Source organism: Xiphophorus maculatus, chromosome 12, assembly GCF_002775205.1.
Source record: "Xiphophorus maculatus strain JP 163 A chromosome 12, X_maculatus-5.0-male, whole genome shotgun sequence".
NCBI lineage: Eukaryota > Metazoa > Chordata > Actinopteri > Cyprinodontiformes > Poeciliidae > Xiphophorus > Xiphophorus maculatus.
The window spans coordinates 14,461,923-14,480,787 of record NC_036454.1 but is presented as its reverse complement, the minus strand read 5'-3'; the positions used below and the strand labels follow the sequence as shown (position 1 = coordinate 14,480,787).

General features: G+C 41.1%; 1 protein-coding gene across 1 annotated transcript; it reads left to right on the top strand.

Moving 5' to 3' along the window:
- Window positions 1-665: 665 nt before the first annotated feature.
- Window positions 666-18,665, top strand: lzts3 (leucine zipper tumor suppressor family member 3). Its single transcript, XM_014476147.2, has 7 exons — window positions 666-7,268; window positions 9,995-10,465; window positions 10,559-10,729; window positions 11,792-11,920; window positions 12,816-13,007; window positions 13,955-14,185; window positions 16,939-18,665. Exons 1-7 carry the CDS (start codon window positions 6,423-6,425, stop codon window positions 18,193-18,195), a joined length of 3,297 nt encoding a protein of 1,098 aa, XP_014331633.2. The 5' UTR covers window positions 666-6,422; the 3' UTR covers window positions 18,196-18,665.
- The last annotated feature ends 200 nt before the right edge of the window (window positions 18,666-18,865 follow it).

Below are 18,865 nucleotides of genomic sequence, written 5' to 3'. Positions count from 1 at the left end.
AGAGTTTTTGCTATTTATGTAGCTGTGAAATAGTTATTTTAAATATGTGAATATGCTTTTGTCTTAAAATACAATAGATAAAAAAAAAATTTTGAATTGAATTGAATTATTTAGTGGATTCCATTATTATTTTAATCACTACTTTATCTTGTGTTTTGTTTTTTTTTTCTTTAGTTTGTTTTTCTTTAATTCAATGTTTTGCACTTTGGTCAGCATTGTTGTCGTTTTTAAAGTGTTTTATTTTTAATAAACGAGATTGGTATGGTAGGTAGCTAGGTCAGTGTCTCAGGAAATCTTTTCAGGAATGTCACGTCCGTCCATCCATCCATCCGTCCGTCCGTCCATCCATCCATCCATCCATCCATCCATCCATCCATCCAGGTGACCACTGGATGTACGCCAAAAGGGGGCGTTTGCATCGTGCCGCTGAAGGGGGCGGTGCCAGAGGTGGGTGTGTGCCTCTCAGCTGATGCGCGTAACCACCGACCGACTCCATCATCAGCATCCGACGCTGACAGCGGTCGAAGACAACCGAGCCGCGGTAGCAACGCAGAACCACTCAGAGCCCAGCCGAGCAGCACCGACGCCGTCTTGTGACAATACTGCTGATTCCAGGCTGCCATCTTACCGACCAGCCAGCTGCAGAAACAGTGAGTAGCCTTTTGATGACGGACCGCCGGGATGCTACAATCGGTAAATCAAAGCTGCTGCATGATAAGTCGTCAATGTCAGAGACGCTGTGCATTTTGATGTAGATTGCTTGTGTTATTGTTTCCCTGTCTTCAGCGAGGGTCGTGAGGTTTTTGTGGGTTTATTTTTTTTCCCAGTCAGAGGCCTAGTCGGTAATTGTCAGGGAGCGCAGTGGATTCAGGGCTTGATGCGGATGCTGCTAAAGCCGCCCTTGCCGCCCAGGGATGCAGAGAAAAGGCAGAGCGAGGGAGTCGTGAGGGGAGGGGATGGAGGCAGAGCAGCACATACATAGCCAGGGTATTTTACTACTACTACTATTCATCCGAGTGGAAGTAAACCTCTAGTAAATGGGCTGAGAAGGGGAGGTGCATGGCATGACTGCATCTATCTATCTATCTATCTATCTATCTATCTATCTATCTATCTATCTATCTATCTATCTATCTATCTATCTATCTATCTATCTATCTATCTATCTATCTATCTATCTATCTATCTAAATACTTAGCTAATTAGTTTATCTGATGGGGTTTCAATTCCATTAATTTCAACATAAATATGGCATTTTTCACATTTAGTCCATTTTGTTTACCTTTTTATGGCCAAATTAAATGCATCAGTATGGGAATAAATGTTGAAAGCATACATATCCCTGTTAATCTGGTGCTGTGCTGAAGAAAATTTGAAAGCTAAATCATTTAAAAATATTTTTCTGCCTATGTCACATATATAATAATCTGAAAAAAACAAGCATATTTTGGGGGATAAATATAAAAAGTAACAAAAACAAACAAACAACAACAACAACAACAAAAATACAGCTGACCATAAATGTGCACAGCCTTAAACTAATTCTTTGTGGAGTCTATTAGTATGCCATATCTTAATTTGGGAGTATTTGCCCACTCTGTTTGTGAAAGGTCTCACAATCTATCAGAGTGTAAGGACATATCTTCTTTAGTTGCCCACACAGGTTTGGTGTTGGATTTACTTACTCTAGGCCATTCCCAAGCTTTAAATTTCTTCTGGTGAAGCCATTCTTTTGCTGATTTAAATGTATGCTTTGGCTCTCTGCAACTATAAAAAATAAAGTCCAAGTTCAATTTTTAGATTTCTAGCAGGTGCCTACTTAGCATATCAAGGGATACTTTGATAAATTCCTCCAGAAATCACAGTTAAATCTGAAGAAGCATTATGATGCCACCACCATGTTTTACTATGGTTACGGTGTTTGTTTGAAGTTCAGAGCTGTTTTTGTGCCAAACGTAGCTTTTGAAATCGTTGCTCAAATGTTTAGGCTTGCTTTCATCTCACTAAAACACATTTTCATGCAAGATGTTTTTGAGATTTTAAAGAGGAATTAATATTTTATTTGAAAAAAAGGCTTCTGTCTTGCAAACCTACCATAACCAACACCCTCCAAAAATTATTGTTCTTTCAGTGTGATTCTCGTTGTTGTCTTCTTTCTGTTTTGTAGAAATTTCCAGTTTTTCTATTATAGCCATTTTGTATTTGTCCAATGCATGAGATACAAGTTCGGGTGTATTTTTGCTTAAAGCAAATGTTGCAAATTAGCCTTTTAGACGCTTTTGAATTTTTAAAAAATGTTTGAAGATATATTAATCTTTGTGTAGCTAAACATAAATCTCTCATTATTCTGTCATTTAGCTGATATAAATATTTTTGGGAATCTTTACTGACCTAAAATAGCAAATGTTTCTGATTTAATATCAGACAGTGAGCAAAAGATGGTAACATGTCTTTTGATACAGTGTTTGTAAATATCTGGTTTGAAATGTATATGATGGTATGGATTATTGTTTTCTATGCTTTTTCTGAATGATACTTTTATAAAATGAGATTGATTTGCTCATTTAAAACTTCTTCAAAAACTATGTCTAAAAGATGCAAAGCTGAATTTTATTTTAGGTTAGCCAGATCCATCATAATTAAAATCCAGTGTGAACACAAGTAGATTGAAAGTAATAACCTGAAAAAAAGTGTTTTCACACAGTTTTGGGTTAAGGGTGTGCATACGTATGTTTATTCTCCCATCCCCAACTTTTTTTTGGCATCATTCCTTTAATGTTATAAGAAACCAGGCATTTTAACAAAATTAGAGATAAAATCCAGCTACCAAAACAGACATTGATGTGGAAGCAGTACGGTCACCACCATGGTTCACAGAGAAAAGAGCTTCTGGAATAGAAAAACGCCTTTCAGAGCAGAACAGGAGACACGTTTGACCAACATATAGTTGACCAATCTTTACATTTAATTACTGTTAATTTGTCAGAAAAAGCACACAAAGATGCACTGAGTGAATTTTATCCAACACAGTAATGATTCATCTGAAGATTTCTTTACTGTTGCATTCTTTCCTCTTATTTTGTTAAAAATATAAAGCCAGATAGAATAAATACTTCTATATAAGACCATAAATCATTAAATCAAAACAAGCAAATACTAGGAGACAACTTTCTTTAAAAATTATTTGGTTAAATTTAGAATTGTTTGTGAATATGATATGATAAAAGTAAAGACGTATATAATTATTTTAAAATTATAAAATGTGTTTGAACCCCTGACTGTTCTACAATTATTCCACTCTGCAAATCATTCAAAACTGCCAAACTTATTATGAATCTCGTGCCCACAATGCATTTCTTCTCACCTGAAATGTAGCTGAGAAAAAGGGTTTTTTGCCATCAGGATGAACTGAGTTTTAAGAACTATGTTCCAATCAAATATTAAATTCACCAATATTCTACAAAAGGCTACGAAAAACATTTTTTGGCAACAGCAGATTTCCATTCTGTCTTGCTTATAATATGGATATAAGATCATCCCAATAACAGTCGAAACAATCAGCATGGAAGAGTTGCTGTAAAACTAACGCAGTAGATTTGTTCAGCCACTTTAAAACAAACAGTTTATCCCAACACTGTTTCAAATATATTGTTCCCAGGCTTATCTAACAATAACCTCAACAAAAACAAGCTTAGATCGAGGTGTTGAGTTTTATTGCTGTTTGGTCCTAAAGCAGTCCTACTCCAACAAGTGATCGACTCTAAACCTGAATTTGCACACAAAGTTGGTGACAATGGAGGAAACCATCGCCATACTAGTGTTGTTTTTAAAACTACAGTTGCAATAATGGGTTAGTTATGAGATTTCTGAATGACAACAACAGATATTAAGCTTCTGTAATACATAGCATATGAGGGAAAATTGAGTTGACAAAATTCACTGTGTTCATTACAGAGCTTGTGTTAAGTACATTTCTTTCCGTTGTTCTTTTAGTGAAAAAACAACAATATTTGCTTTTCAGTTCAGTGAAAATTTGAGTTGTGTTTTTATTCACATGGGCACAAGGGACTTTTTCAAATTTGTATTCCTTGACATCCTGGTAAACATGTGTAAAAAGCATTAAAATAAAGTAATCCTTTAACTTAAAATGAAAAATGTAGAATAATCAAATCTGTAATTGAAGTACATTTATTCAGGGGGGGGAAATCCCATGTTAAAAAATGATAGTAAAAATGGGAAAAGTGCTGATGTGACAGAACTTAGTCTTTATAGATTATATTGCTGGATTATGCAGGGAACTTTGCCCAATTGCTCCAGATCAGTGGTGTTCAAACCTAATGCTATAGTTGGAAAACTGTCAAGTTAAAAATATGCGTGAGAGAAAAAAATAACATAGAAAACAAATTTTACAAATTTTAAATGGCCTTCATCTATTTTGAAAGTGTTCTGGTATATGCCACTAGTTTACTGGTATTTTAATTAGTTTGTGATGCTATCCATTCCCAAGCTTATTATTATTTATTAACATTGAATCTTTCACCCCCATAAATAAGTGTATTCAAATAAAATTATTGTTTCTATTGTTTATTGTTAAATTATAGTGCTGTGAAAAAGTAACTGTCTCATAAACCTACGTTTTTAGGTTTAGCCACGAGTGTTTCCAATAACCTATTTAAGGTCCTGCTGCAGCATTTTAATCAGATTTATGTATGGACTTTGACTAGACTACTTCAAAACCTTAATTTATCTTCCTTTTAAGCCATTCAGAGGTGGACTTGTTGGTGTGCCTTGGACCAAGTGTGCTTGAACTTAAAGTCATGACAGAACATCCTCAGGATTTTCTAACAGAGAGCAGAAGCAACTTTGACTAGCAGAATGATTTTATTTTCAATCCTAAAGACCAGCTATTACAAGGTGCACACATTCCCAAAAAGTTCCACTTTTATCTGTGGATGAATGTGAAACAGGCCTCTTTGTTCTTGTTGGTTAGCAGTGGTTTTGGCCTTGGATTTCTCCCATAGATGACATTTTTGCCTCGTCTCTCTTTCTTGTTGCTAAATCATGAACACTGACCTTAGCTGAAGTGAGGCCTACAGTGCTTTAGATGTTATTTTTAGTCATTTTGTGACCTGGATGAATTGTTGATGCACTCTTTGAGTAATTCTGGTAGGCCGGTCTGACCTACTCCCATGTTTTCTCCGGTTGTGGATAAGTGGTCTTACTGTAGTTTGCTGAAGTCTCAAAGCCTTTGAAATTACTTTGTTGTCATTTTCTCAGAAAGATAGATGTCGGTTCTTTACATTGGGACAGGATCAATTGCTGTTAGAAAACATGTAGCCACTGGATGGGTAATATGAACTTAAAGTTTTATCATGATTGTAATGAAGGTCTTCATTACTGGGATGAACACACTTAAAAGGGTGTGTTGAATAAGAAACAGATACAGATTGAAGTATTTTATTGTTTGATATTTTGTGATACTATTGTGATAACAATAAAAGTGATGATAAGAACAATTTATTACTTAATTTTTTAGGGTGACTGTATGACTGCAACTGCATTGCACAGCAATCATAGCCCCACAAACACAAACACTACTCTTCAAAGACATACCCATTTCCAATATGCTTCGTTTGGGCACCAGTCACATAAAGAAGTGATTTATATCACTAACCTGCACACATTTAATTATATTTTGAAATGTATAGATATACGTTGAACAAACTGGAAAAAAATAGTAAAGAGAATAACAATCCCAAAAATAAGGCCAGTTGTAAATATCACTTCATTGGAATTTATCATGACAACAATAAATTTAAAGTCTTATGACAAGAAATGCATCACAATAAATAATAAATGATAAAAAATTTATTCTCACCTCCAGTTTAGCCTGTTTCCCGTTCTCAGATCCATTTAATTGATTTCTTGAGGTTTGGCAGTGGCCCGGATGTGGGAAGTTAAATTAAAGCAAAAAAAAAAAAAACTTTTTCCCAACACTTTATGCTCCAGGAGAGCAAGAGGTTTAGATCTGAAGACTTTTAACACATCTTAACCACAGGTACCTGTGTGTTATTGGAAATTCTCTCTATTTGCCCCTCCCATAAGCAAATAATCGGTTTCATAATTTTCAACTTTTTTTACCGGTCAGACTAATCTTTGTGACCCTTTTGGTTTTTCATGGTGGTGGGAGGACCACGATGCCCCTGTTTGTGAGCAGGAATCTAATTTGCCTCTAATATTGTATAACTAGTCATTATGCAATTATTATATTGTATAACTGCTTTCGTTTTTCTGTGTTCCTCTAGTGTGTGTGCCCCCACTACCTGCATTAGGTTGTGATGACCCACACTACTTCCAAATGTATCTGTGACCCTCCCCAATCCTGACTCCTAACCTCTAATCCCTGACCTTTGACCTTCACTATGGGCAGTGTTGGCAGTGGGGTGGCAGGAGAGCAGGAGTTTGCCATGAAGTCCGTGGGCACGAGGACCACCCTGCCCCGAGCCCCTCCTCTCTCTCGCCGTTGCCCTGCAGACCGCAGCTGCAGCGCCGAGCGGCTGCCTCGCCCCCCGGCGACTATTTCGGACGGGACGGCGTCAAGCGATGAGCGAGGCAGTGTTAGTATCGGGACTGGGACCTGCACCGGGACTGACAGGCCAACAGAGACAGTCTCCTCAACCCACACTGAATGTACCATGACCGCCCCCTCCAACAACAACCAACTGGACTGTGGGAACGTAGCTGTCAGGAGGGAGAGGGAGTGGGACAGGGAGAGGCAGCGCGAGAGGGGCAGGGACCGGGACCGGGACAGAGACTGGGACCGGGAGAGGCTCGAGAGGGAGCGCGAGAGGGAGAGAAACCGGGAGAGGGAGCGGGAGCGGGTGGAGAGGGAGAGGCTGGAGCGCGAGAGGGAGCGAGAGAGGGAGAGGGCCCGGGAAAGGGAAAGAGAGAGGATAGAGAGGGAGAAGATAGAGAGAGAGAGGGAGCGAGAGAGGGAGAGAGAAAGGGACCGCGAAAGAGAGAGGCTGGAGAACGAGCGGATGGAGAGAGAGAGGGAGAGGGAGATGCAGATGCAGGCGGCCGGTCTGGATGTTTGTGGAAACATTGTGGGTCGAGGAGTCAGCGAGAAGACCAGTGTGGGCATGAACCACCACCAGCACAGAGAGATGGTTGCAACTAGAACCGACAATGAAAACAATCCAGTCGGCCACAACCCACCAAACCACAACCCGCCCAAGATCATGGCCGTGTCAGGAAAACTGGAGCAGGTAGTTTGACATTTTGGACTCAGTTTCATCATATAGAAATCACAATAAACTACAGTACATCAATGTGCATAAATAAATAACTCTTTATCTTTTAAATAGAAACTGTTCAAAGTATTATTTACTTCCACAGAGCAAGCTTTATCATATATTTAAGGTATTTGTGTAGTTTTCAAAACTGAGACTTGCTTAAGGTAAAAAAAAAAGAAAGTTTGAATAAAATGGAAAGATCAATATATCCAATAACCAATAATTAACTTATTAGTGGCTTATTAAAGTAAAAATAGACAAATTGCAAAAGATAAATATGAATAATGATACTAACACTAAACAGATCTTACAAGCTAAAAGATTCTCACAACATCCATTGAAATAGTTAAAAATCTAACTTTTATAATAGGATTAAATGTCAAGAAGGAATTTAAAGAAAAAGGCTTGTGCCATTAATTTAAACTAAATTTTGAATTTTCCTACTTAATTTTAATCAGAGAGGGGAAAACTCCCACCACCATAACTGCCACTATAGGAATAACTGAGCAACTTATTTTGTGTTTCAAGTTGGAACAAGATACCAACTTGTATCTTGTTCATCCTCCGTCCACAGTCCTGTTCGCTCAGCTCAGTTAACAAGAAAAACAGCCCCTGTTTTCTGATTGCATCAAAAGTCAAACTGGGTGTCCTGCTCGTTACTCACTTTACATTCTAATCAACGGATCTATCTTTTTTTTTTAAAGAAATTTGCTATAGGATGTGGACACATGTTTGAGGAGTGGAGGAAAAACTGAAAAATAACAAAATATTCACAGAAAAATAAGACAAGTATTATGTAATCAGAAATATTTATTCCAAATAAATCTGAAGAGGTGATCAGTCTTCCCTATGTTTCAGTCGTCTGATTTTTGTTTTACTCTGTTTGAGTCTCAACTCACCTTAGACTGAAGGAAAAGGCAAAGATGTTTACTGAGCAATCACAGGCAGATTTTGGAAATGTCAGGAATACATCAGGTTCAAACGGGGGAAAATGGGTTTAATATTTTTTCAACCCCATTTTTAAAGTTGAGAGAGATCAACATCTAAATGCTTCCTCATCTTGTTCATGTCTGTTCCTGGGAACATGCTTCATAGAACAATGGCAGAAATTTCTAATTTATTCTGAAAAGAACCGCTGTAGCTTTATAACCCTGTTTAAAAGTATTTCACCTTGATTTGACCAGCAAATGCTGAAGAAAATAAGTCCTTAGAACAGCCAGAAGACAATGGGAAAACATGAAAATACACCACTTACTATTATTTTTTGTATCCCGTGATAAACCCTAATCTATTCTATCTACCCTAATCTAAGCTATTTTATAAACTTTCTCTATTGTGTAAAAGATCAATAATATTATTGTAAAAGTAAAAAAAAAATTTATATACTTAAGCTAGGCAGTTATTGCTTACACTTATGTGGAAAATCTAAGATATAACACTAAGCAAGCATAGATAATAATATCAGCAAAGATAACTTTAAACTGATTCTCTGTTGGAATAATTACAAATAATGGCATCAATGCACATTCTTTAACTTTATGACACCACTTAGAGTTATAGACATAACACCAAAACTAATGTTCTGTGCAGAAGTTTACATGCACTCATCACGGGCATGGATGTCATATTAATCTTGGGTTTTTGCAGCCATCAAGAAGCTTCCAACATAATTTTGGTTGGATATGTGACCGCTGCTTTTGGTACAATTGGCAGAATTGGCTGATTTCCTGTCACATAATCTACAAGTTTTCATTAACGTTCAGGTCAGGGTGTTGGGGCGACCTTTCTGGAATCTTGATGTAAATCTTTCTAAACCACTTTGGTGTGTTTGAGATCATTGTTGTGTTAAAACGACTCAAGCTGTCACCCTCAGGTGAAGCTGAATGAGTCATAATATTCCTGAACAACCCAGGAACCAACAAGGCTCAAGCCTAAGCGTAAACAATACAGTAAGATTTACATCACTATTGCTTAAAACATTGACTAAAGAGGAACCTGCTTCAAAATCAACACCGTTGGATGCAATGATGAGAACTGTTGACCATGGTGGTGGCAGTATCATACTAAGGGTCGGTTTCCCTGGCAGTAGTACTGTGGATTGTACATATGATATAGATAAATGAAGAGGTAGGACTACTGTAACTATAAATTCCTTAACTTGTCCGCATATTAAAAGCTGGATGCAGTTCATTGTACCCAAAATGATCCAAAACACAAATCAAAACTGGTCCAGAAATTAATAAAATATTAAGTGAAAACTCTTTGACTCTGTTTAAAAGCTGGATCTGAGCAACAAAATCAATTACAAAGAGCCCTTCTGGTTCTGTGAAGAAGAGTGCCAGAATTTTCCATCAGCAACAAAAACGATGTGGTTTTCCCGCAACCCACCAAGCAGCATTTAACCAAACCTTAACAGGGATGTGTGTATCTATCTGAGCATTCATGTAGGATTTCATGGACTGAATTGTGTTGATTAGAGAAAATCCACAAAAACTTCCACCTGTGCACTTGATTCTTGTTTTTACAATTAATTGACTGGCCCTGATATTTCATGAAAAATCCCAAATCAATATGACATTCATGCTGATGATGATGGGTGTATCTAAACTGTTTTTTACACACATATGCATAATTTAGCAGTGAAATGACTCCAGTATTTATCTATTTCATTTTGAATCCTTCCTCCTTCTACTCCACAGGCGATGCAGAGCACCTCCGGCCTCGTCCGTCCCTCCGCCTTCAAGCCGGTGGTTCCCAAAAGCTTTCACTCCATGCAGAACCTGGTGGGCCAGGCGGGAGGGGCCGGGGGCGAGGGAAAGACTGACGCCAGGGGCGAGGGGTTCAGTGAGGGCAGAGTAGGCAGGAGAGGCAGAGACGCAGTGGGAGGGGATGGAGGGGTAGTGCCAGAGGCCCTGCTGCTGGACCAAGACAGTCCAGTTAGGGTCAGCAGGAGTGATGGAGGGGGAAATGGTACTGAAGTGGTTCAGGGAGGGATGTCAGATTCAGGGAGAAACTCCCTGACTAGTCTGCCCACCTACACAGGCTCGGGGTCTGGATGTGGGCCCCCAGCGGTTTTAGGGCCCCTAAGTGCTTCTACCAGCCACATTAACAGGTTGGGCATGGCGGGGGCAGCTGCAGGTCTGGACAAACTGGACAAACCTGGCTACCAGGTAAGGCTGTCCTCTGATTTTTTTTTGATGCTCAATTCTCCCTGCCGTGAATATATTGTTGAAGCGTCACCGTCATGTTGTGGTTCTGTCCAGCAGAACGGGCTGAGCGCCTCAGACAGCGGTCGGTCCTCCTCAGGGAAGAGCTCCTCGTCCTATCAGAGGCTGAGCCACCTGAGTGACGCTCCAGCACCTCTGCGACCCTCCCCCTCGTCTGATGACATCATCCAGGACCTCGAGGACCGACTGTGGGAGAAAGAGCAAGAGGTGAGAGGACGTTTAGAAATGCTCTGCTTGGTATTTATTCCAAAATTTCTACAATTTACAACACAGGATGTGCACCATGGTGCCAATATTATCAAATCTAAGAAAATTCCTCTGAAAATGATCTTTAAATTTATGAACAAAGACCACTTTTAAAGTTTTCAAAGAAATATGTAATATTGGAGGCAAAATTCAAAGAGGAAAGAGTTGACCCAAACTCTCTTTACAGGACCCTAAATATGATTTGATTTCTAAGAATGTCAGAAATTAAAATCTGCTTATGTTGTTTTTACAAAATTATGTTTTTTACATGTTTGTTAAAACTGTCATCATGTTGTGTCAGTGTAAGACAAATAATCTGTGAAAACATTAAGCTCCACACTTCCTCGTTGTATTTCTGCAGAAATGCACCATTCCTGGTCAGAAACAACCAATCAGAGTCAGGAGGAAGGTCTTAGCACAGTCAATCAATCTTGTGTATATGCACAAACACTTGCATGTATGTGAAACAACTTGCTGTCACCGAAAAACTGTTTTTCCACAGCTAGTGCTAACGATGCTAATTAGCCTGAGTATTCGTGACAGGCTCTGCAGTCGAGAAGAAGGTGTAGTGTAGCAGACAACAAGAGGGCGAGTGTGAGCAGCGCATACACAAGCATGACTGACAACGCTGAAACCCTCCTCCTGCCTCTGATTGGTTGTTTCTGACTAATTTGTGTATGTCTGCAGTTAGCACTGGGAGAAAGTAGACGAGCTCGATTTTTTTCACAGATCTGTCTCACATTATACTGTCACAACATAGTAACAGATTCAACAAATATGTAAAAAAAACGACATTTTTTAAGTTGCATACTACAGCTTTAAGATTATTTGTTTTATTTCTATCATAACCTGGCATATTAATTAAAAGTCTTACTGAGAACTGTATAGCTAAGAGTTGGCTAACCGTGAGAAAAAACCAGGATGATAACAGATTCCTATAACTTAACTGTTATCAAAGGTGTTGCTCTTCTTCTGTATATATTTAGTTGTCAGGCCCGATCCGTCTCCATCTCTATCCTCCAGGTACAGCACATGCGCAGGAACCTGGACCAGAGTGAGGCGGCCATCATTCAGGTGTTTGAGGAGAAGCAGCGTGTTTGGGAGCGGCAGATGGACGAGCTGAGACAGAACTACGCTTCACGTCTGCAGCAGGTAACCTGAGTTATATAAAACAGCTTCCTGCGGTAACCTGTGCTGCCATCACCACCACCTCTCTCAGCGTTGACAGTATGTTAGGGTGATGTTAAATGTTTGTTTTCTTCCATATAACGTTTTGCATACGAACCAAAAGTTCAATTTTGGTCCCATCTGAACAGTTCACCTTCTTTCACATTTGCTTTGTTCCCTGAATTGTTTCTGATAAACTGCAGACGGGACATCTAATGGCTTCCTTTCAACAATAACAATCTTTCCATCAGTCTTTCATAAAAAGTAGATATGTGGAGGGCACAGATGTTACGTCAACAGATTTTCGCACCTGAGTTGTGGATCGCTGCTGCTCCTCCGAAGTTCTTGTGGGCCTTTTGGCTGCTTTTCTCAATTAAAGCTTTCAAAATCTGCTTTATTGGTCAAGATTGTATGCACAAATAAGAAATATGACTTGAATTTTTAAGCTCTCACAGCCTACATTTATAAGGTATAAATATGCAAACTTTAGAGGAAATAAAATAGGGATAAAAGAAAAACCCATAAATGCATTTTTTTGTATATTAAGAAAAGAAAAAAAATATTATTTCCTTGCTTGGTGGGTCAGATTATATAACCAGGTCTCTGTGGGTTTCCATTTGTTCCACACTCTTTTAATTTTTAGTGGACAGATTAAGCAGTACTATGATCTGGCTATAAATGCAGGTCACACTTTTGTTAATTTTATATGCAAAACATTCAAGACACAGCCTTTTCCTGCCACTTCACAAATATGCACTGCTTTATCTTTTGAATAAACCACAGCAAAGCTTGTAGTTGTAAAACAACAAAATGTCAAAACGTTTACAGGGTGTGAATATATTTTACAAGCTGTAAATAGTACATTTACGTTCTCCTGTAGGTTACCCGCCGGGCTCAGCGTTCCCAGACCGCTCTGCAGGCCCAGATCACTCGTCTGTCTCAGGACAAGAGGAGGCTCCAGGAGGAGATGGCGGCCCTGCTGGCTCAGAGAGAGGAACTGGAGAGAAAGTGCCTGGACTACAGGAAAGAACAGGCTGACATCCTGCCGCGTCTGGAGGAGACCAAGTGGGAGGTGAGACATGAGATGTTCCACTTGACTAGTTTGGTAAAATGACTGCAGCCCTTCATGTACAGTAGGATTTAAAGGTGAGACATTGTGCAGCTTCATACATTTGGTTTGATAATCAAGCAAAGCAGTGAACCGAAATCCTACTTATCCTAAAAAGAAACTTCTAAAATAGTTTGAATAATATAAAAGCTCTGCTGGATAAATTGATTGTTGAGAAATTTCAGGTAGAATATCGCTACCTGATTCCATCATGTAACCAGTTTAATGGCATTTAAAATTGAAAAAGTTGTTTAAATGTTTATCAATTTAACACCTAGTGGCTAAAATTAAGATTGAAGTTCAAAATGAACATGAAATCATGATTTAAAAGCTATAAGATATTTTTTTATATTCTGTCTTAGCCTGAAACAAAATACTATACAGAAGCTATTTATAGCATTCTTTTTCTGAATAAAATATCAAATAAGAGTCAATGTCCCTGTTTTCTCCTTCCATTCATTCAAGCATGTAGAATCGTTATTATATACGTGACTCAGGATCTTCATAAACTTATCCTTCTGAATAAAAGTGCAGGACAATCCTAATTTTTAAAAGAAAAAGTTGATCAAAACTCACCTCTTTTGTAGCAGTTCCATTCTGACAAATACACTAGATGTACAGTATATAGCTTACTAAGTCACAGATCTTTAGCTGTACATTAGAGAAATTATTCAAAAATGTATCAAAACCAAGTCATTATGAGAGGAAAACAGCTTTATTGTGAAGAAATACTTGAACAGAGTTGTGTCCATGTTTTGATACATAATTCTTCTAAATGACCTTCTGACAACCCATTTTCAGCGTACCACGCAGTAAATGTTTTAAAGCGTTTTTTTACGTCTTCTCTACGGTTGCCAATAACAGTAGATGAAGCTAAACTATATACAACTCACGCATTGTTCCTGTGGCAGGTTTGTCAGAAAGCAGGTGAGATTTCCCTGCTGAAGCAGCAGCTCAGAGAGAGTCAGGCTGAAGTGACCCAGCGGGCCGGAGAGATGGTGGCCCTGAGGGGCCAGCTGAAGGAGCTCAACGCCCAGCTGAGGGAGCGGGAGGAGGTCATGCTGGGTCTGAAGGACTCCTACAGCACAAAGTGTCTGGAACTGGAGAAGTGTGAAGGCGAGCTGAGGAGGACACTGTCTGAGGTGGGTTTTTAAAGCGAACTGCACTGTTGTATTAAGAAAAAAAATCACGTACTTTATCAGTCAATCAATGTTGTTCATACAAAACGTGGTATAAATTGACCTTAAAACATAGAAAACAAGTTCAGTTTTTAATTAAAATATTCCATTCTCACTAATTGGGTTACAAATTAAAAGCATACATATAATTCTGTTTTGACAAATATTTATTATTTTTTCCGTTAATGCAAATCAATGAAATGTCAAAGGTAGAAAATCAGTATAATTGAGAAAATGTTTGTGCAATTTTTTTCAGTAGTTTTACACAGAGTGACCCTATTTATGAAATATACATGAAAATGACTGCAAACTATATCCACCATGGCGGGGGTTGTGGAAGTGGTCCCCGACCTTGGTCTTTGGGGATGTCATGTCTGAAGTCATGGCACGTAATTAAAGCATCAGAGTTAAGTGTGTTGAAGCAATGAATGTTGTAGGATCGCTTCCCAAGGATCAGGGTTGGGAATCCCTGCCTTAAGCCATGGGCTCAGTGTTGTTTCTTCCAAGCACCTCCCGTTTTGGTGCCCCGCTCCATTCAAGAAATCAAAGAATGTAGCTCTGTTAGTGAAGGCAGACATGTGTCACCCGTTTGATTGACACAATCAAACAGTTATACCTCCTACAAACAAATGGAAATCCAGTAAATCCACCAAAAGATGGACTGGAGTAAAACGCTGCGATGCACACTCACCTAAATTGCTTCCTCTAATGTCAGTGCACCTGTTCACCACTAGAGGGCGTCAACTCCTTACTGTAAATTCAGTACAAAACTCATTCAGGGCTTGACTGACATTTTTTTTATTTCGTGTTGGTGCCTTCAACACCTGATGGCATCCTGGAAAACTTCACATATTGCCAATATATCAAAAATGCCACTTCATTGGTCATATAAGCATGTTAAAAAGTCACGCATTTAAATTAATTTCCTCCAAAAACAAGAGAAAAGGCTCATAAAATTCAAGAATATGTAAAAATATTTTTTATCATTGTGATGATTCGTTTTTTACCTGCTCTCTTAACCTTTCAGTATTCTCAGACTCTAGTAAAAATTTGTTGACAGACTTGGGTTTGTGAAAAGTGTTGATTGAACAAATCACAAGCTAATTTAAAATACTAATTTCGGTTCGAACTAATTTTCGTCCTGGTCGTGGAACACTGGACCAGCTCTACACCCTCGGCAGGGTCCTGGAGGGTGCATGGGAGTTCGCCCAACCAGTCTACATGTGTTTTGTGGACTTGGAGAAGGCGTTCGACCGTGTCCCTCGGGGAGCCCTGTGGGGGGTTCTCCGGGAGTATGGGGTACCGGGCCCATTGATACGGGCTGTCAGGTCCCTGTATGACCGGTGTCAGAGTCTGGTCCGCATTGCCGGCAGTAAGTCGGGCTCGTTTCCGGTGAGAGTTGGACTCCGCCAGGGCTGCCCTTTGTCACCGATTCTGTTCATTACTTTCATGGACAGAATTTCTAGGCGCAGCCAAGGTGTTGAGGGGATCCGGTCATCAGGTCATGATCTGCAGCTCTCGCTGGAGCGGTTCGCAGCCGAGTGTGAAGCGGCCGGGATGGGGATCAGTGCCTCCAAATCCGAGGCCATGGTCTTGAGCCGGAAAAGGGTAGAGTGCCTTCTCCGGGTTGGGGGCGGTGTCCTGCCCCAGGTGGAGGAGTTCAAGTATCTCGGGATCTTGTTCACGAATGAGGGAAGAAGGGAGCGGGAGATCGACAGGCGGATTGGCGCAGCGTCTGCTGTCAAGCGGGCGCTGTACCGGTCCGTCGTGGTGAAGAGAGAGCTGAGCCAAAAAGAGAAGCTCTCGATTTACCGGTCGATCTACGTTCCCACCCTCATCTATGGTCATGAGCTTTGGGTCATGACCGAAAGAACGAGATCGCGGATACAAGCGGCCGAAATGGGTTTTCTCCGTAGGGTGGCTGGGCTCTCCCTTAGAGATAGGGTGAGAAGCTCAGTCATCCGGGAGGGACTCAGAGTAGAGCCGCTGCTCCTTCACATCGAGAGGAGCCAGTTGAGGTGGCTCGGGCATCTGGTCAGGATGCCTCCTGGACGCCTCCCTGGTGAGGTGTTCCGGGCACGTCCCACCGGGAGGAGGCCCCGGGGAAGACCCAGGACACGCTGGAGGGACTATGTCTCTCGGCTGGCCTGGGAACGCCTCGGGATTCCCCCGGAGGAGCTAGAAGAAGTGGCTGGGGAGAGGGAAGTCTGGGCCTCCCTTCTGAAGCTGCTACCCCCGCGACCCGACCTCGGATAAGCGGAAGAAGATAGATAGATGGATGGATGGATGGATGGACGGACGGACGGACGGACGGTTCGAACTCTAGCCAGAGCTACAACAGGACGGCTCAATGTTAATGATATCCATCAGTTAGAATAGCCTAGTCAAAGTCCAGGCCAAAATTTAAGATATAATGTAAGAAAGAGATAGAAAATTCATGTTTTTTGTCTTTATCCATCTTGTCTGGCTGAGTCTGGGATAGTTTTGCAAAAAAAAAAAAAAAAAAAAGAGTAAATTTTTTTTTTAACTGTGCATAACTGGTAGAGACATTCCTCATAAGACTTACAGCTGTAAATGCAGCAAAAGGTGGATTAACTAAGTAATGATTCAGAAAGGATGACAAAAAGCACACCACATTTTTTGTTTATAACTATAAACTAAATCTAAAATTTACAATGCTCTGTTTACATAAGAGTTTGCATTTCTTTTTCCCCCAGGTGTCCATCCTGAGAGAGAAGCTGGGTGTGTTTGAGGCAGAGGTGCTAAGTTTAAAGCGTGCTCTGAGTGAAGCGAGCAGAGGAGCAGAAGTGATTGTGAGCCCGAACTTAGCTGCAGCAGGGCTGCTGCCACCGTGGGGAGCAGTCCACTGCCCTCGAAACCCAACTGAGCCCTCCACCAGCTCACTCACCCCCACATCCGACACCCTGCTCAGCCTGCAGAGCGATGAAGCTAAAGCCCAAAGGCAGGAAGCTCAGAGACAGGAGAGGCAGCAGCGTGAAGAAGCTCAGTGGCGCGATGTGCAGCACCGACAAGATACCCATATGCAACAGGACATCCAAATGGGTCAGAACCCGCAGATCAGACCGGAGGCCCAGCTCCGCCAGGAAGCCCAGCTCCGGCAGGAGGCTCACCTTCGCCACGAGGCCCAAATCCGCCAAGAAGCACAGCTGCGTCAGGAGGCCCAGCTCCGCCATGAGGCTCAAATGCGCCAAGAGGCCCAGCTCCGTCACGACTCCCAACTCTGCCAGGACATGCAGCTGCGTCAGGAAGCCCATCAGCCACAGCGGGCGCAGGAGGGCCACTGGGATGAGGCTGGGGAGCTACGCAGGCAGCTTGAGCAGCTGCAGGGTGTACTGCGCTTGGAGCGGCAGCAGCGGGAACGACAAGCCCTCAACTTTGACCAGGAACGGCACACCTGGCAGGACGAGAAGGAACGGGTTTTGAAGTATCAGGCACAACTGCAGCTCAGCTATGTGGAAACTCTACAGAAAAACCAAGCTTTGGAAAAGCGGATGAGCCAGTTGGGAACCAAGCAAACCACGGTCTCCACCACTACTGTTACCACTACCACCACCACTTCCCCAACCTCCTCTAACTCTCCGCCTCCAGCCATGTCACCATTGTCTCCTCAGCAACTCCCTTCCTTCTCTGGTCCTTGTTCCCTTTCTGGTCCTTCTTCTCTCTCTGGTCCTTCTTCTCTTTCTGGTCCCCCTTCCCACTCTGGACCTCCATTTCTCTCTGGTCCACCTTCCCTTTCTGGCCCTCCTTCCCTCTCTGGTCCTCCTTCCATGTCTGGTCCTCCTTCTCTCTCTGGTCCGCCTTCCATCTCTGTTCCTCCTTCCCTCTCTGGACCCATCGCCCTCACTCTCTCTCCTCCCTGTGAAGACCAAAAGGGCCCCCCCTCACTCCACCAGCTCGCTCCTCCATGGGCCGGACCGTCGCGCCTGGAGAGGATAGAGTCTACAGAGATATAGACACAGATTCATGATGCTAATGCTCATTTTTTCTACACTCACAGTGGTGAGGCCTCTTACACAAAACCCATTTCAGCATACAGTAGAAAACAAGGTCTAAAACAATCACTTTTTTCAAAGCAACAAACCTATCAGGAACAAACATCATATCAACAGGAAACTGAACTACATTCTGCATTATTGCTGAATTTTTAACCTCCTAAGGGGCCTTTCTGTCTCTCTTAGTGTTGCACACGGATACATCTTACATTATCAGAAATGTGTGCTATATGGTTGGATGGCAAAAAAATAGAAAACCATGAAAAAAAATTTTAATTACAGACCTAATACATGCATCATTTAATTCCCACGCCAGAAAAGGAACAAGACAATCAGGGATATTGTCGGAAATGATTAACCCTCTATGGCATGGCGTTGCCCTCAGGCAACAAACCACATAGCTGTACCTCACATTGCTCCTTTATTTTATTTTTTGGGGGGCATGATTTTTGACATATTTTTGTCCAAAAAATAGTTCTTTTATGAATATAGTTTTTGTTTGATTTGTATTTCATTTCTCATAATCAGTGTAGACAATCTTGGTGTTCTAGACCAATGTTACCCTGAGGCAACAAACCCAAATCTGGTTCCAGGAGGTGTCAGAGTCCGATTTTATGATTGACATGTAATT